Source organism: Megalobrama amblycephala, linkage group LG19, assembly GCF_018812025.1.
Source record: "Megalobrama amblycephala isolate DHTTF-2021 linkage group LG19, ASM1881202v1, whole genome shotgun sequence".
Lineage (NCBI taxonomy): Eukaryota > Metazoa > Chordata > Actinopteri > Cypriniformes > Xenocyprididae > Megalobrama > Megalobrama amblycephala.
In genome coordinates, this window is record NC_063062.1 from 19,060,590 (window position 1) to 19,080,116 (window position 19,527).

The 19,527-nt window shown below is 36.6% G+C and overlaps 3 protein-coding genes across 3 annotated transcripts; 1 reads left to right on the forward strand and 2 right to left on the reverse strand.

Moving 5' to 3' along the window:
- Positions 1 to 1,408: 1,408 nt before the first annotated feature.
- nip7 (NIP7 nucleolar pre-rRNA processing protein) lies at positions 1,409 to 6,530 on the reverse strand. Its single transcript, XM_048168140.1, has 5 exons — positions 6,391 to 6,530; positions 5,870 to 5,956; positions 5,210 to 5,348; positions 2,022 to 2,162; positions 1,409 to 1,915 (listed from the first exon to the last, which is right to left on the reverse strand). The coding sequence occupies exons 1-5, from the start codon at positions 6,444 to 6,446 to the stop codon at positions 1,796 to 1,798; spliced, it is 543 nt and encodes a 180-aa protein (XP_048024097.1). The 5' UTR covers positions 6,447 to 6,530; the 3' UTR covers positions 1,409 to 1,795.
- cog8 (component of oligomeric golgi complex 8) lies at positions 6,501 to 13,605 on the forward strand. The gene is made up of 5 exons (XM_048168116.1): positions 6,501 to 6,930; positions 8,399 to 8,606; positions 10,535 to 11,353; positions 11,986 to 12,154; positions 12,259 to 13,605. Exons 1-5 carry the CDS (start codon positions 6,602 to 6,604, stop codon positions 12,657 to 12,659), a joined length of 1,926 nt encoding a protein of 641 aa, XP_048024073.1. The 5' UTR covers positions 6,501 to 6,601; the 3' UTR covers positions 12,660 to 13,605.
- Positions 13,606 to 13,984: 379 nt separating this feature from the next.
- On the reverse strand, positions 13,985 to 19,512 carry nob1 (NIN1 (RPN12) binding protein 1 homolog). The gene is made up of 9 exons (XM_048168125.1): positions 19,397 to 19,512; positions 18,694 to 18,826; positions 18,439 to 18,572; positions 18,289 to 18,360; positions 17,970 to 18,107; positions 17,599 to 17,883; positions 14,794 to 14,891; positions 14,545 to 14,689; positions 13,985 to 14,367 (listed from the first exon to the last, which is right to left on the reverse strand). The coding sequence occupies exons 1-9, from the start codon at positions 19,484 to 19,486 to the stop codon at positions 14,086 to 14,088; spliced, it is 1,377 nt and encodes a 458-aa protein (XP_048024082.1). The 5' UTR covers positions 19,487 to 19,512; the 3' UTR covers positions 13,985 to 14,085.
- Positions 19,513 to 19,527: the final 15 nt, after the last annotated feature.

Genomic DNA, 19,527 nt, shown 5'->3' on the forward strand with positions numbered 1-19,527 from the left:
TATATATATATTATATATATGTATATGTATGTATATATATATATGTGTGTGTGATGCAAAGCTGAATTTTCAGCATCATTACTCCAGTCTTAGGTATCACATGATCTGCAGACATCATTATAATGACCAATTTACTGAAAGGAAAAAAAAAAATCAGTGTTGAAAATAGTTAATATTTTTGTGGAAACCGTGAAACGTTCTTTTCATGATTCTTTGATGAATAGAAAGTTTAAATGCAGACACTGATGGAGAGCCTCAGGAAGAAGTTACAACTTAAAGAATGCATATGGACGTTTCTGAATGGTTAGTGGATAAAAATATATGTAGTTGCTGAGCAGTTGATTCAACTCATTGACTAGCATGTGCCGTCATGTTAATCTGTTGTGCAAATCCAGCGTTGAAGCAGTCCGGTGTAAAATGACGGCATGGTAACAACACTCTACTACAACAACTCTTCCTCTTCTCTAAAGCAGTCCATTGTGGCCTAACATGGCCTCAACCCCCTTTGTTGCGTGTTCTCTTGAGCAGGGTTTATATACATTTTGGGGTTAGTGATGTCATTAACCCGGAAAAAACTTGTAGTCCTTAAACAGCGAATTCTATAAAAGAAAATATCTCCCTTTGCATTGAACTTTGAGCGTCTTAACTTTACAGATGTTGTTTTGCTCATACAGCAACATTACACACGAAAGTTTGAAAGTGAAATCATAATCAACCACCCCTTTAAAAAACTGTCAGGGAGTCACAATATATGGGTTTTCTAAAGAAAAAATTCTTGTATCTACTTTAAAGGTGCTAAAGAGGATGTTTTGTTTTATACATTTTTGCAATATTACTTGAAACTGTCTTTACTAACTGATAAAAGACTATTTATTAGGTGCACTGAAAGGAATAATATTAATATACATCATCTGTGCACGAGGTGGGGCCTTAAAAACATCAGCCAATCGATCATCGCGTAAACGATTGGCCCTCTGGCTTGTCAATCACTGCCGTGACGTTCCTTGTGAGAGACGTGTGCGGCTGCGCGCTCCAGTAACTTTCCACACTCTACAGGCGCCGCATGCAATGTTTTTGTCAGGAGTAACAACTGCAGATTATGAGTTACCTGCAGTGAGTCTGACATAATTAATCCACTAACACGACACAGCGAATGCCGGTGGTAAACACTCGTGTTCCAATACTCGTGCACGAGTTTTGGGAGGCGTTCCCTCGAAATGAGCTGTTCTTACACATGCGCTCATTTCAAAAACTCACTAACAGTCTTTGGTTTCTCAGTCGACGAAAAGATCCTCTGTATCACCTTTAAGTTTCCACTGTCATAGAAAACCTGGAAATATACTTAATAAATCAGCTTCAGTATCAGAATTTAATTCGCAAGAAACCTTTTGCAGAAATAAGAAACATCTGAAAAAAAAATCACTTTAATTGTTCAAAAGGAATATGGATGTGTAGCAAGTCTGATTTTACTGTCAGTGTTGATTTGATCTAAATTATTCTTAAACATTTATTTTTAACTAGTTTGTGTAAGATGTAACATGGTTTGGTTTTGTATCCTGTTTTATTAAATCAGAAAATAATTCATAAATGCACAAGCCACTACATTATTTCAAACCTTTTTCATACAGAAATGGTCAATGAAAATCACATACAAAAGGATTTGTTTACACATTGAAAGCCGTCCAAAAGACTGTCCAACATTGTTGATTTGATTGAAGTTTGTCAAACTTGTGTAAAAGAACATCCAATAGCCAGAATGTAATGAACTGTCCATGAGTACTGCCGTTATATGCTCTTATGTCAGCGTGTCTTCACTTCTGATGTACTCCCCAATATCAGCCTGATGGAAAACCACAATGGACATGGGGTCGACCTTCCGACACTCCTGTGTGGTCTTCGCTGCGACTCCAAAGCCCTGAAATGAGATCAAGACAGTGAGTGCATTCAAAGGTCACTGAATACTTTTCTTAACATGACGACAGTTGTTCCACCTTGAAGATTTTTAAACAAAAATGTCTCACCAGCGGTACATCGGACATTGAATACACCACCACTCCTTGGTACTGCGATGTGTTTTCTGTGATTCTCCCCAGGCCGGATTTCATGACGTGGTTTCCATACAGGAAAGACTGCTCTGATCCAGGCTTCACCCACACCTTAAACTACAGTGGCATACATGAGGCAGATTACAGTTACACTTTATTTAACTACTGAGTAATATTAATTACCTACATGTACTTTAGGGTTAGGATTAGGATGTGGTTTAGGCTTGTTGCATATAATTAAGCACAATTTATTGTAATTACTATAGTAACTACATGTGATGTGTAACACTGTATAATAGCGTTACAAGTGTTACCGTTTATACTTGCAGCATTTATTAACCTTTGTTAATGTTGGTTAACAATAATGTTCATGTGAGTTCACAGTGCATTAACTAACTAATGTTAACAGATACAGCTTTTAATTTAAAAAAAATGTATTAGTAAAGAGTTGAGATTAACAAATTAAGTTTAAGATTAATAAATGCTGTAAGAAGTATTGTTCATTGTTACTTCATGTTAACTAATGTTGACAAATGAAACCTTATTGTGAAGTGTTACCAAAAACTTAAAGGGTTAGTTCACCCAAAAATGAAAATTCTGTCATTTATTACTTACCCTCATGCCGTTCCACACCCGTAAGACCTTCGTTAATCTTCAGAACACAAATTAAGATATTTTAGTTGAAATCCAATAGCTCCGTGAGGCCTCCATAGGCATAGAGCAATGACATTTCCTCTCTCAAGATCCATAAAGGTACTAAAAACATATTTAAATCGGTTCATGTGAGTACAGTGATTCATTATTAATATTATAAAGCGCCAAAAAAACAAAATAACGACTTACTTAGTGATGGCCGATTTCAAAACGCTGCTTCATGAAGCATCGGCGCATAAATGAATCAGTGTGTCGAATCATGATTCAGATCGCGTGTCAAACTGCCAACGGCTGAAATCACGTGACTTTGGCGCTCCCAACAGCAGATTCGACACACTGATTCATTTGTGCTCCAATGTTTCTTGAAGCATTGTTTTGAAATCGGCAATCACTATATAAATCGTTATTTAGTTTTTTTTTGTCGCTCAAAAAATATTTTCGTCGCTTTATAATATTAATATTGAACTATTGTACTCACATGAACCGATTTAAATATGTTTTTAGTACCTTTATGGATCTTGAGAGAGGACGTGTCCATTGCTCCCTATGGAGGCCTCACAGAGCTATTGGATTTCAACTAAAATATCTTAATTTGTGTTCTGAAGATTAACGAAGGTTTTACGGGTGTGGAACGACATGAGGGTAAGTAATAAATGACAGAATTTTCATTTTTGGGTGAACTAACCCTTTAACATTTATACATTTTGAAGCCTAAATAAAGTCGTCAGATATAAAAAGCTAACAGTAGGCTATAAACGGACTATAGCACACCATGGTCGCGGATCAACGTCACCACCACCAAGTTTCCTCAAACTTTATTTAAAAAACAACTTTATTTAAAAACATGCTCGCTGATTACGATCTGCGCTGTGTATGAATACTTATCCACTTTTTCATAAGAAATGCTGTGTCCTGTTTGTCATGATGACGTCTAAAGTCCCTGCCAAAGGAAGTAATCCCTTTTAGCAACTTGTTAGCAACCGCTGTTTTTAAAACACAATAAAGGTTTAAAAATAAAAAATAAAAAAAATCACAAGCGGGTTATAACTGGTGTGTTTTATGATCAAAACGTGAAAGTATTTAGAGGCTTTGTTAACCACAGACCTTATTTCAGGCGATTTAGCAAAAACCCATTCAAAAAACCTATAGACTTTTAGGGCGATGGAACCGGAAGTCCTAAAATGCTAACTCGCTTCTGGGTTTTGCATACAAAACAAGTCATCCCTGAGGTACTCTATTTGACTGAATTTGTTATTCATTATCTTGAAAGCGTTATGATCTAAAGGCTTCTGCTTAAATGCTTGAAATGTGTCTTTTAACAGATTAATATAAATCATCCCTACATGTGAGTTGTTGTTGTTTTTTCATTTTTTGATTTTATTTATGTTGATGTTTTTTGAGTCAGACAGGATACCAAAGGAAAAACAGCCAAAAGGTGTCAAAATAACAAATGTAGATATACAGTACAGTCCAAAAGTTTGGAACCACTAAGATTTTTAATGTTTTTAAAAGAAGTTTCGTCTGCTCACCAAGGCTACATTTATTTAATTAAAAATACAGTAATATTGTGAAATATTATTACAATTTAAAATAACTGTGTACTATTTAAATATATTTGACAAAGTAATTTATTCCTGTGATGCAAAGCTGAATTTTCAGCATCGTTACTCCAGTCTTCAGTGTCACATGATCCTTCAGAAATCATTCTAATATGCTGATTTGCTGCTTAATAAACATTTATGATTATTTTCAATGTTAAAAACAGTTGTGTACTTTTTTTTTTTCAGGATTCCTTGATGAATAGAAAGTTCAAAAGAACAGCATTTATCTGAAATACAAAGCTTCTGTAGCATTATACACTACCGTTCAAAAGTTTGGGGTCAGTAAGAATTTTTATTTTTATTTTTTTTAAAAGAAATTAAAGAAATGAATACTTTTATTCAGCAAGGATGCATTAAATCAATCAAAAGTGGCAGTAAAGACATTTATAATGTTACAAAAGATTACATTTCAGATAAACACTGTTCTTTTGAACTTTCTATTCATCAAATAATCCTGAAAAAAAATATTGTACACAAATATTTGGTACAATTGTACACATTAAATGTTTCTTGAGCAGCAGATCAGCATATTAGAATGATTTCTGAAGGATCATGTGACACTGAAGAATGGAGTAATGATGCTGAAAATTCAGCTTTGCATCACAGGAATAAATTACTTTGTGAAATATATTCAAATAGAAAACAGTTATTTTAAATTGTAATAATATTTCACAATATTACTGTTTTTTACTGTATTTTTAATTAAATAAATGTAGCCTTTGTGAGCAGACGAAACTTCTTTTAAAAACATTAAAAATCTTAGTGGTTCCAAACTTTTGGACTGTACTGTAAGTGAAATCAAAATTATTTATATAATGCTTATGTGAAACTTTAAAGCAGCGTCATAGTAATAAAAAGGAAAATAACAGTGTTAAAATTACAAAATATATAATCAGAATGAATATTTACCTTAGCATATGGTGCGAGGAAATCCAGAGCTGTAATGTGCAGACGAAACTTCAGTGTCTTCGTGAACTTTCCAAAACACGTGCCAACTGAAACCAGTTTATCTCGGGAGATATTGGTAGCCAACTTCAGGATTTTTTCACTAGAATGGAAAAGATGACAGTAAAGATTATTTAAATGAATGCTACATTAAAGACCCCATGAAAGCCAAACTGGACTTCAGTGGTTTTTATTCATCAAGTCACGTTTACTTATATAGTTCTTTATACAATAGATTGTTTCAAAGCAGCTTCACAGTAAAAAAATGGGAAAATAATGATTAATGATGCAAACTTCATTAAATATGAGACAAATTCAAATTCTGCTATAAAGCAGCTCTACAAAGACAAAATGTCATTATTCAGCTCAAGTTCAAGTTCAGTTCAGTTCATCAGTTTTATTTTTCCATGGTTTTATACCATGTCTGTTCATTATGTAATCCTAAAGGTTTATAAAATTAAATTCTTGCAGCCATATGCATTAAAAACACTTGTTTTTGGCATCAAAATAATGATTACTCGTCTTGCCTAGAGCAAGCTGCCTATTAAAAAGAATAGGAAATTTCAATAGGACATTTTTATGGTGATCACATTTAAAAGATAGTAAAATATAACAAGACTTTACCTCATATAATATACTCGATCATTATGAAGTCTGAAACAGTAAGTCCCATCAGGCCGATCAATAAGAAGTTTGATGTTCTCCCCAATGCTAGAAACAAAAAAATTGGGCATATTTAATTTAACTGGCATTAAAATATACTTCAGGTCTAATTTAAAATAGTCTTGGGCTCTATGGTGCAGCACATGTACACAATATTTCAACATAATGATATAAATAAGAGCTGTAAGTCACATCACAAACATTAAACCCATCAAATAAAAACCCTACAAAGATATACTATACTAGTGTGTATATATATATATATATATATATATATATATATATATATATATATATATATATATATATATATATATATACACACACACACAATAATACAAAGTGTATTATTAAAGTAAAGTCTAGAATAGTATAGCCTGTGTTTTTTTTTTTTTTTTTACACGACTTGATATAACAGTCTGGCTACACTTTTGTTAAACGATCCCTGCTCTAAATGAGTAAAACCGAAACATGTCACTTACTATTTAGAGAGTTTCTCAAACATTGTTTTTGTCTCTTCGTCTGTTAAAGGACGCATGGTGAAAAGGATAATTAGTTTTTCTTAAAGAAGCTAAAAAACACTGCAGCTCCTAGACAGTGCGCAAGCCACGTGGGTTCAGTCCGTCGCACATATGTGACGTCGTGCCTTTTAAATAAAGTTTATTGTTGAGTTTTGAATCAACACTTCCGATCATGGCTACCGTAGACGTGGAGGATGAGAGTATCCTGGCCTCGATATTTAAAGACAGCTTTCCTGAGAACTGGAGAGAGAATCCGGACTTCGCGGCGTATCTGTCGCAGTTGTGCTCGTGCGGTGTGGATGAGTTAAACCGGGAGCCGGAGCGTCTGTCGGAAGAGCGGGCTCAGATCCTGCAGCAGACCCGTGAGCTGGCCTTCACCAACTACAAGACGTTCATCAGGACCGCGGACTGCACACAACACATCTACACTGACTTCAGCACAGTGGAGAACTGTCTCTCTAAACTCTTGCACAAACTGCCCAGCTTTACTGAGAGATGCAGGTCTGTGCTTCACTCTCACTGTCAGGAAATAATGGATGGATGATGGACTGTCTAACTAGTCTGTCTGTCTGTCTGTCTGTCTGTATGCATGTATAGTATCTCACAGAAGTGAGTACACCCCTCACATTTTTGTAAATATTTTATTATATCTTTTCATGTGACAACACTGAAGAAATGACACTTTGCTACAATGTAAACTAGTGAGTGTACAGCTTGTATAACAGTGTAAATTTTATGTCTCCTCAAAATAACTCAACACACACCCATCAATGTCTAAACCACTGGCCACAAAAGTGAGTACACCCCTAAGTGAAAATGTCCAAATTGGGCCCAAAGTGTCAATATTTTGTGTGGCCACCATTATTTTCCAGCACTGCCTTAACCCTCTTGGGCATGAAGTTCACCAGAGCTTCACAGGTTGCCACTGGAGTCCTCTTCCACTCCTCCATGATGACATCAAGGAGCTGGTGGATGTTAGAGACCTTGCGCTCCTCCACCTTCCGTTTGAGGATGCCCCACAGATGCTCAATAGGGTTTGGGTCTGGAGACATGCTTGGCCAGTCCATCACCTTTACCCTCGGCTTCTTTAGCAAAGGCAGTGGTTGTCTTGGAGGTGTGTTTGGGGTCGTTATCATGTTGGAATACTGCCCTGCGTCTTCAGTATGTCACAGTACATGTTGACATTTATGGTTCCCTCAATGAACTGTAGCTCCCCAGTGCCGGCAGCACTCATGCAGCCCCAGACCATGACACTCCCACCACCATGCTTGACTGTAGGCAAGACACACTTGTCTTTGTACTCCTCACCTGGTTGCCGCCACACACGCTTGACACCATCTGAACCAGATAAGTTTATCTTGGTCTCATCAGACCACAGAACATGGTTCCAGTAATCCATGTCCTTAGTCTGCTTGTCTTCAGCAAACTGTTTGCGGGCTTTCTTGTGCATCATCTTTAGAAGAGGCTTCTTTTTGGGATGACAGCCATGCAGACCAATTTGATGTAGTGTATGCGGTGTATGGTTTGATCACTGACAGGCTGGCCCCCAACCCCTTCAACCTCTGCAGCAATTCTATTTTTCAGATCCTCGGAGAGTTCTTTGCCATGAGGTGCCATGTTGAACTTCCAGTGACCAGTATGAGAGTGAGAGCGATAATACCAAATTTAACACACCTGCTCCCCATTCACACCTGAGACCTTGTAACACTAACGAGTCGCATGACACAGGGGAGAGAAAATGAAAAATAAAGATGCATTCACGCGGCCTCGTAATTCCTGTAGTTACGAGATTCTAGATTGTAAAAAGCATTCACGTCCTCATAGAGCTCATAATTACAGCTTGTAAGCTGGGAGTTTTCTGAAAGCTCCCAGATGTACCACCTGACCGCTGTAGATTCATGAGGGGTGTACTCACTTCTGTGAGATACTGTCTGTATGTATGTAACTGGTTTCTCTCATTTATTTGCAGAGGTTTTATTAAGGAGGCTGAGGAGATCAGCGTCAGCAGGCGTATGAACAGCCTTACACTGAATCGACACACAGAGATCTTGGAGATTCTGGAGATCCCTCAGCTGATGGACACCTGCGTTCGGAACGGATACTACGAGGAGGCGCTGGAGTTGGCCGCTTATGTCAAGAGACTGGAGAAAAAACATTCATCACTTCCTGTCATTCAGGTACATATGATACTGTACTGCACCAGTAATTGAAGATGACTCTTTGTTCTTCACTATTACTGTATTTTCTGTTGAGAGAAAAAGAATTAGAAATAATGTAAAATACCTGTAATTAAAAAGAAACATTTACAAACATTATAAACACTATCATGTATTATACTTTCCCTCATTCCTCAACAAATCCTCTAAATTTAACTATATTCAGAACAAGAGTAAAAAAAATCACATTCATCACAAACAGCATCTATTATAAACACCAAGCTTAAACAAATTTATTTAAAATGAAACAAACTACCAGTGTTTGGGAATATATAACTGGTATACAAATAAACTCACTTAATCTCTAATTCTGCACAAATCCAAATGTGTGTGATTTACGCATATTTTGCATGCTTAAAGTTAAAGCCATTATGAAAAGGAAGTTGCAAAAGACTTTTATCCATTATTGTGAGTGAAACGACTTCTCAAACAAGAAAAAATGAAGGGCAAGATTTAATTTTGTCTATTGGGAATTAATTGGTTCATTGGATGGTTGTCGTTTGTTATTGGTTGATCTCATTTGAGTGACAGGTTGTCCCGCCCTTGTGCTATTAAACACATCATCAGAGATGTCCTTGCAAGAGGGAAAGGAAGTTATTTTGATTAAAGATTAAGAGGCACATGAATTTTTAAAAAAATATTGATAATGATGTGCACAGATAAATCATTCATGATAATGCAATATTCCATAATATTGCTGCTACTTTTCTAAGCGTTACTTTCTGTTTGAATGTACTAACACTTACAGTTTTCACATGGTGGACTATAAAAACAACATTTTATATTTAGGGGACAAGCACCGAAGGCACCTATTGCATCCGTTGGTCTTCTTCTTCTCCTCCTCCGCTCTGGAAGTCTATGGCAGTCCATAGAACCGCTTCCGGGAAAGTTATGAAATTTGGCACACAGATAGAGGACAGCATGAACTGTCACCATAGCAAATTCTCTTAACTCAGTCCCTCTTGTGCCACCAACTGTCCAAAGTTACACTCATGTTTATGTTAATAACTTTTGAACCATAAGGGCTAGAAACATCATTTTCCGTCATAAAAAAATACTTTTTTGAACTCCTTCTAGGCTGTTTCTGCGATTTTCACGAAAATCGGAATGGAATTCAAGTAGATTTGTCAAACCGTTTTCGACAAACGCACAAACGAATTTTATGTAGCACTTGAGGAAATAGATGTAATTCTGTATCTCCGCAACGCTTTATCATATTCAGACCAAACTTGGTACAAGCATGTCATCACAAGCATGACCTGAGGCTACATGCAGCATTTCAGCGCAGCGCCACCTACTGGTCTGGAGATTAATAAAAAAATATATATTTTTGCTTAACTTCTAAATGGTTTGCCCAAAAATCATAAAATTTGTCTCATTAGATTTGGGGCAGCATGCCAAGTCAAATGCTGATGGCATTTTGAGCATCAGCCATTTTGAATTTTGCGCTAAAATGCTGCATTTTATGAACTCATTAGCGTATCGTTACAAAACTCGGTATGGGTCATCAGCACAATGCCCTGAAAGAGCCTTAGAAGTTTCGGACCAAAAATTATTTACATGCTTATAACTTTGGGTGTGGTTGACTTATTTCCTTAGATTGCTTAATCTTTGCTGAGTTCAACGATACCAAACCTGCTAGGTTTCACCTTATGGCTAGTGCAACGTTGCGCTATAATTGAACAAAACATGAAATTGGCTCTAACTACAGTACCATTGATCTGATTGACTTCAAAATTGACATGCAGTGTCTTTGTCTCAGTTGCTATCATAGTCCATTATGACATTGTTAGTCTGCTGTTAGTTTCTTTGTTTGCTTCTGTTGTGTTTGGTCCCTTAATTGCTGCTTGCAGCTATATTATATAATAGTCATGTTTGTCTTCTTTTAGGGAATTGTGCATGAGGTTCGATTGTCAGCTCAACTCATGCTGAACCAACTTCTTCAGCAGCTGCGTAGCAATTCACAGCTCCCGGTTTGCCTGCGTGTGATTGGATACTTGCGCAGAATGGATGTTTTTACCGAAGCCGAGCTGCGCGTCAAATTCCTGCAAGCTCGTGGGAGTTGGCTGCGATCCATTCTCACCGCAATCCCAGATGAAGATCCATACTTCCACATTACAAAGACCATCGAAACCTGCCGCGTACATCTCTTCGATATTATCACCCAGTATCGTGCCATCTTCTCAGACGAGGATCCGTTGCTGCCACCCGGAGGTCAGGCTTTGAACGAGAGCGCCATTTTTCATGGCTGGGTGGTGCAGCAGGCGGCACAGTTTTTGGAGACCCTCGATCGGGACCTCCAGCGTGGGGTGGGAAGCCGCTTGGATTCTCTGCTTGGCCAGTGCATGTACTTCGGCCTTTCCTTTAGCCGGGTCGGGGCGGATTTCCGTGGACAACTCGCTCCCATATTTCAGCAGGTTGCCATGGACACGTTCCGGAAAGCTGTCCAGGAAGCGGTGGACAAGTTCCAAGAAGATATGAACTTGTACACGCTGATTTCTTTCCCATCGATACTTGGAAGCACCATTCCGCCAGCGGTCCCGAGCACCCAGCCGGGCACACTGCAGCCCCCCATGGCCCTGCTGGATTTCCCACCTCTAGCCTGCTTCCTCAATAATGTCCTGACAGCCTTCAATGACTTAAGACTGTGCTGCCCTATTGGACTTGCACAGGAAGTTAGCAGATGCGTTGAGGAAGCCCTTATCAAGGTACGCAGGGAAATGTAGGATGTTAATTATTGTACTACAGTAAGATTTTTAAATATAGAAGTCCTGTATGCTCACTAAGACTAAATCTATTTGATCAAAAATACAGTAAAAACAGTAATATTGTGAAATATTACAATTTAAAAGAACTGTTTTCTATTTGAATATATTTTAAAATGTAATTTATTCCTGTGATGTCAAAGCTGAATTTTCATCACCATTACTCCAGTCTTCAGTGTCACATGATCCTTCAGAAATCATTGTAATATGCTGATTTACTGCTCAAGAAATGTTTCTTATTATTGGCAATGTTGAAAACAGTTGTGCTGCTTAATATTTTGAATCATTTTTCAGGATTCTTTGAAATATAAAAATCTTTTCTTACTTTAAGAATGTCTTTGATTGACTGAATAAGTGATTTGATTGACTTTTGATTGACTGAATAAGTGTATTAATTTAAAAAAAAACAAAAAAACAAAAAAAAAAACGTATTGAACCCAAAACAATGAAGATTGACTGAATTCAAATTGACTATGAAAGGAAAAAGATTTAGATATATTTGCTTGGATTACCCGTACAATTATTCTCCCGTTTTGACATAATCTGATCTAACAATGCTGTTCGTTTCAAATCAGGTGACCAAGCTGATCCTGGTTTTCCATCGAGCTGAGGAATCTGCCTTCAGTAGCCGTGAACGGGAGTTATTCGTTCAGTTCTGCAGTGCATTTGCTGAGGACATGGTGCCTTTCTTGAACCGATGTCTACAAGTTCTCTTTCCTCCAGCCCAGCTTGCACTTGTACTAGGTAAACATCCACTGGATAAAATCAAGCACCAGCCAACATTATTCTCACATTACAAAAATAAAACATGATGTTGTCTTAAAATGTATTTTGCATTTGTATTGTAGGTGTCCCTCCAACCCAGGTTTATAAGTATGGCAGTCTAGGCTGCATAAATGTGAATATGGTTCTGGAGCCGCTGGAGTTTGTACTGCCCCAGAAGGAGCCTGTAACCCCTGTCCTGGATCTCTGCCCTGATCTGAGCAGCCTGACGACAGCTGAATCAGATCCCTCAACTTCAGTCAATCCATTAACTCCTCAAGAAGAAAAGCCTGTCTTTTCTGAACAAGAAAAGCCTGTGTCAGCATTGGATCCTCATCTTTCTCAAAAAGAGAACATTTCTGCTGAAGCAGTCACTACACAGCAAAACGACGAAACCCCCGAACCTGAAATCACCTTTGATGTACAGGACTTACCAGATGATTTGTCCGCAACAGTTATTCATGTTGAGGAGACGTTGTCGAAATAAAAAGCAACATTTGCTGTATAGCAGGGGTTTCCAATTCTGCTCCTGGAGAGCTAAATTCCTGCAGAGCTCCAACCACCTCCAACTATAGTTTCTGTAGACCTTGATTAGCTGGTTATGGTGTGGTTAATAAAGGTTGGAGCTAAACTATACAGGACAGTGGCCCTCCAGGAGCAGGTTTGGAAACCCCTGCTGTAAAGTGTGTGTTGAATGCTTTTAGGTGTCCTAAACAATAAAGCTTGGTTTTGATAGCAAATAACCATCTGGACATACTTAGACCAGGGTTTGGTTTGCAATATTATTGGCAACTTTATTTGGTGAAGGTAATAATGTAATATTATATATGGTTAATATTTAAATTGTGGAGAGAAAAAAAGGTGAATCAATTGAATCTTATGTTTTCTATGACTTGCAGTGGTCCCAAAAAGTATTTTGACACTTAAGTCAAACTTAAAATGTCTAAATGTTATTGCATTATAATAAACGCCACTTGCTTTTTTTTTTTTTTTTAAGATTGCACAAGCACTTTAAGCAAAACATTTCACAAAAGGCATGATATGCTGTACAAAAAGAAGACAAAATATATTGTGTAACTTTCTGTTTATTTGTGGTTATTGGAACATATTCTTAATGGACTTAAAACTGTTTTTCTACTAGGACACCTGTGAATTTGATAAGTTTAGACTTCACGCACAGACTAAAAGGCATGTGTGATTAAGTTGGTTAAACATTGCAAAAAAAAAAAATATATATATATATATATTACATACATATATATATTTCTGTGAAAAGCTTGTGCACCATTTGTCTACAAATACAATATTAAGTTTAGCTTAAGTGTTCAAAAATATTTGGGGTCTTCTGTATGTGCTTGTAATTTACTCTGTTTACCTCTTGAATGTTTTTGTTTACTCATTTTTGAGATTAAAATTGGGAGAAAAAATATATTCAGCTGTTTCTGATATTTTCATATTCATCAGAACAAATGTGTTATTTTTCCCCCCACAAAACCTGATGAACAGACTAAGAAACATCAGTTTGCATGCAATTGCTGCAATTTGACTTCTTTTAATCTAGATGAGAAAAGCTAGGTATTAAAAGTCAGGTAAATTGGCACAAAAATAAGATTTCCATATCACATTACAATAAGGTCTTGTTTGTTAGCATTAGTTAATGCATTAGCTAATATGAACTAGCAATGAACAATATATTTTGTAAAGTATTTATCGACTTGTTCATATTAGTTCACAGTGCATTAAAGGGATAGTTTACCCAAAAATATTCTGTAACAGCCTAAAACTTAAGGTTAAGAGAAAGATGAAACATGATTTAGATAAATCACTGTAAAACATTTTACTTCAATTTTCTTTTTCTGAATTCAACATTTCTGGCTTTCAGTCCAAATTCTGCAGGTAGTGTGAGAACACAATCACTTCTTAACGAATTTTTTGCGTGCTGCGTTCGGATTTGTCCGTCGTCGTCCTCCTCCTCCTCCTCCTCCTCCGGTCTGGGTGTCCCGCAGGTGTAAGTTGGCTGACCTGCTGTAGATGTCATGCTCAGAGAACGGTGAGCTGCCAGCCAGGTAATCTGGGTCAAACACATCAGTCTTCTGGCGAGCTTTTTTAGACAACCTCTGCTGGGGGAAACGTTGATCTTCCACCAGGTGGGGGTTGCTGGCATGTTTTCCTCCTTGTGGCAAAGGCAAAGAGTACTGCAGAGGACCAGAGAAGAGACAAGCCATAAGTACACATCATTAACATTAATTTATATGACGCTACTAATAATACAATAGCTTTGCTTTGATCTGTAAATGAAAACCAAATGAACATGATTTCTAATGCATTTAGCTCATAAACAACATTAAATTTACTGTCAAAACATAACTCACTCTCTTCCCCTTTGGATTCAGCACTTTGGGATTCCTGGAAAAATGCATCTGCATGGTTCCATCCCCATTTATGGTGACTGCAACCTTCCTCAAGGTGTCATGCCCACAATTTGGACAGAAAGATTTGTTCATGTTTGTTGTTGTCCTGAAAAGAAATGGAAACAATAATAAAATGATATTATTATAAATGTGTGTAATTATTGCTGCTACAAAATAGTTATTATTTACCGAGGTGAATCCATCACTCACTTGAAGCAGGCATGACAGCGCAGAATGAAGTTCCTGGTGTTTTTAATGAGCATGCCATTAACAGACAGCACATTCAGTCCAATCTGAATCAGAACGTTCTGTCAGGAAAACAAGAAGATTTAGGATTTTGTGACAAAATAATAGACATAACTTGTATAAAATAGATCTAATACATTTCTATGGTTAGGCTTTATTTTAAGGTGTCTATATTACAGTGTAATTATATATTTAAAGGGCTGGTTGATTATGATTTCACTTTTTTTAACTTTAGTCTGTGTGTGATGTTGCTGTTTGAGCATAAACAACATCTGCAAAGTTATGACACTCAAAGTTAAATGCAAAGAGATATTTTCTTTTAAAGAATTCTGTTTAAGGACTACAACAAGCTTCTTCCTGGGTTGGTGACATCACTAACCCTAAGATTTACATAAGCCCTGCCCCCGAGAACACGCAACAAAGGGATGAGGCCATGTTATTGCAATACAGTACGCAACACAAATGCAATAGCATGTCATAAAAGCAAGATGACAACATAAGTTATAACCATAATTAAATAAACTATACCTGTTCTATCTTCATGTAGCATATATTCTCTGGCTCTGAAGGCATCTTACAACAGTTCCCACACAAGCGATTTATAGATTATCAAGACAGAATATGCTTTTTTTTAAACGTTCCCTAGAAAAAAACATTACTTGTGTGCATCTTGAGACAAAACAATGGGTCTGACATATTTTAAGATACGTCAGTGCAAGTTTCTTTCAGTTAAAAATGCTCAAACAAACATTTTAGTCTCTGATTAGCTTAAGCCTTGTCTGTGAAAACAGGGGCATATGTAATTACTGAAAGGTTAAGATTAAGGTTTGTTATAAGGTTAGTTGCATGTAATTATGCATAATTTATATTTACTACTTTAGTAACTACATGTAACGTGTAACAAGGACACTGTAAAATAAAATAAGGTTAACACTTAACAATAAGTCCCATTTGTTAAAGAGTTAGTTGAGCCAAAAATGAAAATAATGTCATTTATTACTCACCCTCATGCCGTTCCACACCCGTAAGACCTTCGTTAATCTTCAGAACACAGATTAAGATATTTTTGTTGAAATATTAATATAAATTAATATTATAAAGCGACAAGAATATTTATAAATCTAAATGACAAAGCATGTCGAATCAGCGGTTCGGAGCGCCAAAGTCACGTGATTTCAGCAGTTTGGCAGTTTGACACGCGATCCGAATCATGATTCGACACACTGATTCATAACTCTCCGAAGCTTCATAAAGCAGTGTTTTGAAATCGGCCATCACTATATAAGTTGTTATTTTGTTTTTTTGCCGCACCAAAAATATTCTCGTTGCTTTATAATATTAATATTGAATCACTGTACTCACATGAACCGATTTAAATATGTTTTTAGTACCTTTATGGATCTTGAGAGAGGAAATGTCATTGCTCCCTATGCAGGCCTGACTGAGCCATCAGATTTCAACAAAAATATCTTAATTTGCGTTCCGAAGATGAACGAAAGTCTTACGGGTGTGGAACGGCATGAGGGTAATAAATGACAGAATTTTCATTTTTGGGTGAATTAACCCTTTAACGTAAGTTGATACATTAATTAAAGGGATAGTTCACCCAAAAATGAAAATTCTGTCATCATTTACTCTCCCCAAGTTGTTCCAAATCTGTATAAATATCTTTGTTCTGCTGAACACAAAAGAAGGTATTTTGAAGAATGTTTGTAACCAGGCTGCTTTGGGGCACCATTGATTTCCATAGTAGGGAAAAAAAAATAATACTGCCCCAGAACTGTTCAGTTTCTCACATACTTCAAAATATCTTCCTTTGTGTTCAACAGAACAAAGAAATTTATACAGGTTTGGAACAACCTGAGGGTTAGTAAATGATGACAGAATTTTTATTTTTGGGTGAACTATCCCTTTAACATTAACTAAGAATAATGCATTTGTTACAGTATTTATTAATCGGTTAACATTTGTTAAAAAATACAACTTTTCATTGTTAGTTTATGTTAGCTCAGGTCCATTAAATAATGTTAACATATACAACTTTTGATTTTAATGTTAGTAAATGTTGAAATTAGCATTAACTAAAATTAATAACTAAGATTAATAAATGCAGATGTGTATTTCATTGTTAGTTTATGTTCAACTATTGTAGTTAATTAATGTTAACAAATGGAACCTTATTGTAAAGAATACTTGTTTTCATAATCTATTAACTTTCTTAGCTTTTTTGGTAACACTTTAGTTTAGGGTCCAATTCTCACTATTAACTAGCTCCTTATTAGCATGCATATTACTAGGATAATTAGCTGTTTATTAGTACTTACAAAGTACATATTAATATCTTAGGTAACACTTTATTTTACACTTAATTATTGTATTAACAGTAAATTATGCATAATTACAAGTAACTAACCCTACACCAAACCCTAACCCTAACTGTAACTTTATAGTAAATACATGTAGTTAATTAATAGTACTCAGCACTGTAAAATAAAGTGTAATCATATCTTATTCTGCATGACCATATTATAAATCTCTTAATCCTACCCAATACCGAAAATTAACAACTACCTTATTAACTATTAATAAGCAGTAATTAGGAGTTTTAGTTAATAGTTATTCAATAGCGAGAACTGGAACTAAAACTAAAGTGTGACCGCTTTTTTTTCTGTCGATGTAAACAAGGCCCATGTTTAAGAAAATATAATGTTATAAAATCTGTGAAAAATTTGATTATATCCAATACGTCTAATCAATGATCACAAGTACCTGCATGGCAAAGTCAGTAGTCACGCAGCCCACTTTGACATCTGCTGAGAGTCCCCCGTTTCCAGCATCCATCTGGACTTGCTTTATGTTGCTGGGAGTAATCCAACCTCCACCATCCTCCTCTCCTTCCTCCTCCTCCTCAGCACTATCATCACTGCTTTGTTCTCCTTCTTCCTCATGTTGGTCTCCTTTAGTGCCATCATGTTCTTCAGATTCAGCTGCCCAGCTGTCAGTGGACAGATCAACAGACTCTAGTTTGTTTGTAACTGTGATGGCGTCAACCGCCTACAGAAGGAAAGAGAGAAGGAAAATACTTAAGTTTAAATATGTAATTTTGTCAAACATGATTGAAATGTTGTCTGTTTCCTAACCAGCATTTCCAGAAGATCAGCCTCAATGCTGGGCAGAGGACTCCTCCAAAACTGAAAGCTGTTGAATTGTGAACCGTCAGGGTCTCGTGGCTCATTCATTCTAGGTGGGCTTTGGACAACAGTACCTGGTTTACTTGACTTTTTTGGGAAAAAGCTTAAATTAGTAGGCGCCCTCAAGTTTAGCTAGATTTGCATTATCAATACACATTGTCAACCGGTGAGGCATTTCAACGGTTTGCTTTTTTTCTTTAAAGACATCTGTGGGATATCCCTTTTAATAACATTCAAATACAGATTGCATTTGCAAGTACTGGCTTACTTTTGATGGTAAATGGAAACCAGCAATGCCAACAGGAGTCTCAGGATGTCTTTGTGTACTGCATATTTGGACCTAAAATACAAACAGAAAACTGTGTCTTAAACCAGAACAAATGTGAATTCAAATCTGAAGTAATTAAAACATCAGTACCTTTTTCTCAGGTTCGTTCTTCAAATGGTCAGTTCCTACATTCTCTATTTCCAGTTGATAAGTCAGAGCCAAGACCTTGATGTCTGTTGCTGAAAGACTGGGATAGTCTCCCGTCTTTTTAGCAAATTCTGTCACTGTGATATAATAAGTAAATAAAAAATGATATGCATAAATCACCACCCATAACACACTTCCAGGACCCAAATAAAGACTTTTAAAGTAAGACGCATCAATAATAGTAACAGTTGTTATTACCAAATCGTACATGCTCTGGAAATGGTTCTTTGAAATTGAGCTTGTATGGTAAAAAAGCCAAGCTCCTTTTAGTTGGTTTATCCCTAATTTCATCAACAACATCCTTCAAGGTATAAATGTTCTTTCCAAATTCCTAAAACAAAGTAAAACACAAACAAACATGTGATAACAGATAAAAATGCATGGTTTCTTTTTGCGTCTGGTATGCATAACATACGCACACACACACACACACACACACACACACACACACACACACACAGCAATAAATGAATACATTCTATTAATACATTTATGTAGGCTATATCACTTAGAAACTTCATGTATTACTTGTTCAACTGGGAGCTGTTGTTATTGTCAGCATTCTCTATGGTGCTGAATGAGTGAATTAATTAGTGCGTCATGGTAAATTGTGCTCCAAAACATTTTAAAATACACTAATGTACTCCTATGGAACACTGTGCAAAAACCTGGCAGTACCATACGATATTTTGTAAGTGTGTCGCCTTTGTATAATCAAATAAACCACACTCGTGCCTACAATGCGTCAAATATTTATTCTTGAACAGCCAGTTCTTACTACACTAGCACGCACATGCCAGTTTCGTCATTTATCCAGTGTCCCAGTCATTAAACTGACATTTATGGACAGCAGTATTAAAATAATTTTAAAAAGAAGGCAACGTCACCAACAGTAACTCACTTGCAGAGAAGCCCTTTTAATAAATGCGCCAGTATCTGCCACAACATGCTCCGCCATGGTCGCCTCCATCTTGACAGAGAAGCGTCGCATCGAACATGAACTCTCGCGATAAGATACTATTGTCCCGTTAG